Here is a 6,635-nt window from a genome sequence, read left to right on the forward strand (position 1 = left end):
TACGGATTTTCCTAACCAAATAAACTTTCCAAAAGAGAAACTGATTTAGGGTGTGTTTACACAAATGCAGAAGACCAAATCAGTCCCCAGCTGAAAGCAAATGCCTTGTCCACTAGAAACATGTTGGCCACTCGTTACAAATAGATACCAGGTCGAGTAATCAAATACGTTAATGTAATTTTTCTCTGATTTGATACAGGTTGGACAATAAAATACTATATTTCATTGTTTAATAGACCTGTTTGGGGATTTTTCTGAATACAGGTCAAATTTTAACAATGTCAAGTATTTATAAGCTGAGCAAGCACACTTTTTTTTTTTAACAACAATTACATTAAACTCAATTATGCTTTACAAATATAGCGTGTTTTTACTCATATAAGATAGTGCATCAAAATTCTACATTTCCAAGACCCTGTTTTCTAAGAGTTAACATTTGAAACAATCATAGAAATCGGTAACGATGAAAAACCAAAAAAGCAAATTTGTTCAGGTGGCACCCTAGCAATCCCAGGTGCAAGTTATATTACGACATTGATTTGTAATTTATGAAAACGCTTGGCTAATATACCAATGCAACCTTATGGTGGGCAGATCAAAACTGTTACATGTATAATAATGTGAACCAATTGTTGTTCTTTATGTAAACCACAGACACTATCACAGACCATAAACATGAAGTAATATTTCAGCAAGATAAACTCTCTTGTGTATCTCCATATTTAGAGCGAAGTCTGAGTGGTTTCCATCATAATTAAATTATCTGCTTTCAGTGTGCCATAGGAAGTGTCTGCCATTTCCTCTTCTTTTAGTTTCTTATAAGAAATATCTGTGTCTTCATCCTCATCTAGAGGATCTTGCTTGTACAATATTCCACTCCCATACATTTTATATATTAAAACAAAAATCCCTGCTTCTGCAGACTGGAAAAGGGCATAAAGCAAGGGAAACATGTACATACTTCCTATGTTTTGCGGTGGAAAGGCCAGTTTTAGAATGGCGGTACAGAGCTGCACGTTCTGGCTCCCTGTTTCCAGGCACACAGTCCTCTTGCAGTTGGGTGGAAGATGGAAGACAGTAGCTAAGCCATAGCCTGAGGCGTAGCCTGCCAACGGCATAAAAATCGCTACCACATAAACAGCTGCAGGAATACTTGCCAGCAGTTTGGGTCCTAACATAGTGCAGGTCATTATGAAAAGGACCACCAGCGTCATTAGCAGAGACCACAGGGAAACCTAGTAAAAGAACAGGGATAAACAAGCCATCAAAAATAAGATAGTTGAAGAGGGATTCAGGCAAGGGGATCCTGGGCTCTTGGAAGAGGAGAGTCATCTAGTCTGACCTCCCACACAGAATGGAGATCTTTGCCATTAAAAGTCTCTGACAGGGCTTCCCCGGTGGTGCAGTGGTTGAGAGTCCACCTGCCGATGCAGGGGACATGGGTTCGTGCCCCGATCCGGGAAGATCCCACATGCCGCGGAGTGGGAGAGGCCACAACAGTGAGAGGCCCGCGTACCGCAAAAAAAAAAAAAAAAAAAAAAAAGTCTCTGACAGAGTATTTCTGAAGATGGGTAGATCACCTCTTCAGGAGGCACCCAGGCCGTGTCAGACAGCTCTAATTGTTTGGCAACCTGTCTTTATGTCTAGTGACCATTTGCCTTCTATAACTGCCAGCCATTGTCTTGGATAGGCCCTCAGGAGCAGCACAGACCAGACAGACGGCTACTCCTGCAAAACAGCCTCCAGAAGTTTAAAAACCAGTTACGAGGGGAAGGCTACTCTTCTCTGGGGGCAGACTGTCCCAGGCTTTCAGCCTCCATTCCATAACTGTTTTGGAGTCCTGACTGTTCTGAGCATTTGTTTAATTTGTGAATGTGCCTCTTAAAAACAGAGCAGTTAGAATTGAGCCCAAGACACCAGGTATGGTCTGATGAATAGAGTGGACAGATGGACATTGCTTTCCCTGAACAGGACCCAGTGTTTTCCATAAGAAATTAGTTCTGGTTTTACACAGGACATAAAAGCCTATTGACTTATGAAACTGAGTGTCTGATATTTTTAACCTTCAAAATACTTTATAGCTCAGAGAATTGTTAGCAATACCCAAACAATTACCAACTCTTAGATTAGGTAAGAGAAAAGAAAAAAATGTAAACATAAGATGTGAGGAATTCTTTGTAATCCTGCAACTCCCTGCTTTTTCACCTGTTCATGAGAAAACTCCCACATGTAAGTCTCTAACGACTCTTAGGAATTATTATATATAATAGAAGGATTTTAGATAAAAACAATTGACTGTATAAAACAGTGTGTCATCTTGATGTCTGACTGGTACATTTCACTCATGCAAATAAGACAGGCTTGTAAATTGTAAGGTGGAAACCTAAAAATCCTTCTCCTAGTTCTCCTTCAAATCGGTAGCTTTCTTTTTTAATGGGGGAGGGGATTGGGTGGGTGTCTGTGAGGGGGACTACAGATCCAGAACAGTTTAAGTGTTGCTTCTGGTTCCCTAGATATTTTGGAGGATACCCCTTTGGAGTCTATGGGATTGGCATATACTTTATATTCTTCAAAAGATTATTCAAAATTTATCTGGGCTGGTCAAAAAGTCTACCCTAAATGGTGCTGAAGTAATTATTATATAAGATACTCATGTTACAAATGTACAATTAGCAGAAACCAAACTTTTATAAATCAAAACTTATATTAAGTTTCAAAGTGTGTCTACACCAATAGCTTTGAGAGGAAATCTGATTCTTCGTTGTGAAAATATTGGCTCTAACATTTCATTTGAACCATTTAAAATCATTTGGGTGAATACTGACACTGAATGCTCATTTTAAAGTGTTTGCAAAAGTATAAAAATATTATGAAGTGGATCTTAATGAGTGTGCTGGCTAGGGAATAGGTTCAGCAAAGTTACACTATCTTATTGAATTGTCTGTTATTTAAATATGTTTACCTGTTTTTAGCATGGAAATAGGTTATTTGACTTTCTCTTAGAATTCCCAAGGTTTTATAGTAAATGCCATCACATTAATAGTATTACCTTAATGATCAAGCTTAGTAAATTCTTAATGATCTCAAGATGATCTATAGATATGTTATGTATAACATATAACAAATATGTATATTTACATGTACATATATCTTTATTACATTCAGAGTATATATATGCTTACAATAGAGCATAATTTTTTTTACTCAAGGCTGGATATATGTACTGAAAAGAGCCCTCTATTTTTCACATTAATAAAAGTTAGCCCCTCTGTATAATCAGATTACTTTGGTATAAGTAAAACACAAAAAACTGTCTTCTTAAATCTACATAATTGAAACATTAGAGTGATCCTTTTTCTCTTCATTGTCTGAAGGAATTTGCATGTACATTTTACACTAATTAGACTAATTCGTTATGTATTTTATTTGATTAACTTCCTAAAATGAGAATCCTGTTCATGATTTATTCTTATTTACTACTACTTTTGAGTTTTCAAAGAAAGTTTAATTTAGAAATATTAAAATTTTTTCTCCAATCAACTATTACAAAATCTCTACTGCTACAAAAAGCATCAATTTTTTAAAATAAAGCAATTTTGGAAATATTGCACAAAATAATAGAAATCCCATTCTTCCACCACCTTTAAAAATGAAATATTGCAATGGGGAAGGGAAGAAACACAAATTTAGTAATGTGAATATATTCTGCATTATTTACCCAGGACCTAATTCTATTTTGTGCTTTAAAGCCAATGTTTTGTGTATTCTATTATATTCTACGATGTAATTTTTTTACGATGTAATTTTTAAATTACTTTTTGTCTTATTAGTGTAAACTTACTTTTGGAAAATTAATAAAACATTTTAAAGGAAAGTTCTACAGAGTTTCTCAGAATTAGAGTTCCACTTTTAAAAAGTAGAGTACTGTAATGCATTTCAAAAGTACTGCACAAATCCTATTAATTTTATTTCACCTGCTTTGATTTTTAGTAATACATGACTTCTTAGTGGAAAACATGTTGCCATTTAATTGCACTGTCATCTTTTCCCCCCATGGTCTGTTTCCTCCTATGAATACTGACAGTTCTCTTATGGTGTTTTTAATTAACCTGGTGTCTTAATTAAAGCTATTATTTTTGAAGTTCCAAAAGATGGAACAGAAGTTATATTTGTGGCATAAACTTTTCTCTTTTTTTTTTAAGTTTATCCATGCAAGGGCTACCCAGTCCTTTTCTTCCTTACTTCTCTTTCCCAAACTTCTCACTGTTTCAGCCATGGGTCAGAGACCAAGGACTCTCTACGTGTGTTAAGTATGCAAAGTGAAGAGTGACCTTACCTTCACAATGTAGTCAGCCACCCGGTTGTATTTGTAGCGAATGAAGACGCCCAAACCAATAGGGATGAGAGTGCTGCAGAGAGTCAGGATCACTGTCCCTATGGGCAGTAACTGCACCAGAGGAGTGTTGATCCAAGCCCGGCTGTAGATCCACAGGCACAGTGGCATCAAGACCAGGGCCAGGAGCGTGGAAGAGATGGTCATGATGATGCTGCAGAAAAGGGAATGGACAGAAGTCGGAATGGGCTTTGAGCCAAAGAGCCTTGCTTGAACATTGGGTAGAAGAAAACGGGAGAGACTGCAAGTCCCCCCGCTTGAAGTCAGGGAAGAACCTGCTTCATCCCAGGAGAGCACCAAGAGAGCAGCATGGCTAAGCCCAACTGAAACGTGAACTCCAGGCAGGAGAAGAAAAATCTCAGGGCTGCTGCCCTCTGCTTTATACAGCCTAGTGAGCTGGTTACAGTCTGGATGACTGTGAGAGCCAGGAACATTTTTGTTTTCTTTTTAATCCTCCAAAGCACCCTGTGAGGCATGGTAAAGCTGCTGAATACTACTTGTTGGATTAACCTCAATTATATTGTCTTATATATGAGATTACTTTCTTTATTGGAGCCAATAGTCCTATTTTGCTTTTACATTTCCCGTGAGTCCTGGCTTCAGACTTCCCAGTTTCCTTTGTCTTCCGGGGCCTGCAAACCTGCACTGACAGCCCAACACTCAGGGAGGGTGGGGAGGCAGTTGTGGATGAGACCCCAAGACCCTCAGAGCACCTCTGTCCCCGTCTAGATCTTCTCCCCTCCAACCCTACCTCTTCATGTTTGCCTGGACTTCCAAAGCCCGGGCATCCCCATCATCTCCAGTTTCTTCTCCCCTCTTCCGCGCCTCATTCTAACCGCCTCTCCTTCCTCCCTCCTTGGTCTTGAACGCATGGCTGTACACGCGGTTGACTGGGAGAAGAGAGATGCCTACCGGACAGCAGCTCCGTACCTGAGGTTCATGTCGCCGTCAACCAGCAGGGACATCAGGTTGGAGAGATTCCCGCCGGGACAGCAGCCACATAGGAGCACCGCCACGGCGGCCGACCCGTCCAAGGAGAAGGTGAGCGCCAACAGGAAGGCCAGCAGCGGCAAGAAGCCGAACTGGCAGACCGCGGCCAGCAGCGCGCCCACCGGCCGACGGACGTGCGCCCCGAAGTGGTTCATGTCCACCGTGCAGCCCAGGCCCAGCATGGTGATGCATAGGGCGGCGCCCACAAACACGTTCAGCCCGTGGCTCAGCGGCGTGTCCCAGAATGGGGGCTCGTGGGCGGCCTCGGGCTGAGCGAACAGGGTAGGGCTCGGGCCGGCGGCGCCACCCGCGAAGCAGCCGGCCGTCGGCGTCAGGGTCGGAGTGGGGCCGGGGCTGAAACTGACGCCGGGCCCCGGCGCGACACTGAGCCCAGGGCTGGGGCCGGCGCTGGAGGCGGGCGCCAGGGGGGTGTCTGGGCCGGGGCTCAGGCTGGTGGCGTTGGGTGACAAGGTGTAGTTGTCCGGCTGCAGCGAGGACGCGCCGAAGAGCAGGGTGGCGTTGCCGGTGCCGTCCATGGCGCTTCGGCGGGAGGCTGCGAGTCTGGCTCCTGCCCGCCCTGCGTATTTCTCTGCCCTCCCGCCGCGCGCGACTCTGCGCCTTCGGTCGCCACCGCCGTCCGTCTGTCTGTCCGCCCGTCCGCACCCGCCAAACGGCAGCCGGTGGCAAGGCTGTGCTACGCGCGGCTGACGTCCGGGACAACGGGTTGGTGCTCGGCTGGGGGTCGGCCGAAGGCCGCTGGCTGGCACTTAAGAAAGCGCAGCCCCCGAGGGTGAACCCAATCGCTGGGCCCCCGCGCCCGCAGGCGCCGCCCCCGCCGCCGAGTCCCCTCCTTTTAATCACCAGTAAGTGGTTCTGTTAGAGTGTAGCCAGGGGCGGAACAAAGACCTGACAAAGGACAAGAAGAAGAAAAAACTGTGCCTGGCTGCTGACCAAGTTCTCTGATGGGCTGTGCCTCTTTGATAATGAAATCTGGAAAGCCAGACATACAGAGAGAGAGAGAGAGAGAGAGAGAGAGAGAGAGAGAGAGAGAGGAGTTTGTCTATGGACGCACATACATCATACACACTGTTCAAAGAGCCTGCAACCGCTAGCATCCCGAGGGGTGCCTGACTTAATAGGAGCCGCTCTCTGGTAGTAAGACACAATATCTGGTTTAAACTTACACTTTTTAAATAAGATTTTTGTGTTCCAACTTAAAGTAAAAAGTAATAATATTGGTGGGGTTTGAGCC

General features: G+C 43.6%; 1 protein-coding gene across 1 annotated transcript; it reads right to left on the minus strand.

Moving 5' to 3' along the window:
- Window positions 1–722: 722 nt before the first annotated feature.
- SLC10A4 (solute carrier family 10 member 4) lies at window positions 723–5,919 on the minus strand. The gene is made up of 3 exons (XM_024746725.1): window positions 5,324–5,919; window positions 4,337–4,547; window positions 723–1,235 (listed from the first exon to the last, which is right to left on the minus strand). Exons 1-3 carry the CDS (start codon window positions 5,917–5,919, stop codon window positions 723–725), a joined length of 1,320 nt encoding a protein of 439 aa, XP_024602493.1.
- Between the last annotated feature and the right edge of the window lie 716 nt (window positions 5,920–6,635).

This window comes from Neophocaena asiaeorientalis, unplaced genomic scaffold, assembly GCF_003031525.2.
Source record: "Neophocaena asiaeorientalis asiaeorientalis breed wild unplaced genomic scaffold, Neophocaena_asiaeorientalis_V1.1 scaffold19, whole genome shotgun sequence".
NCBI lineage: Eukaryota > Metazoa > Chordata > Mammalia > Artiodactyla > Phocoenidae > Neophocaena > Neophocaena asiaeorientalis.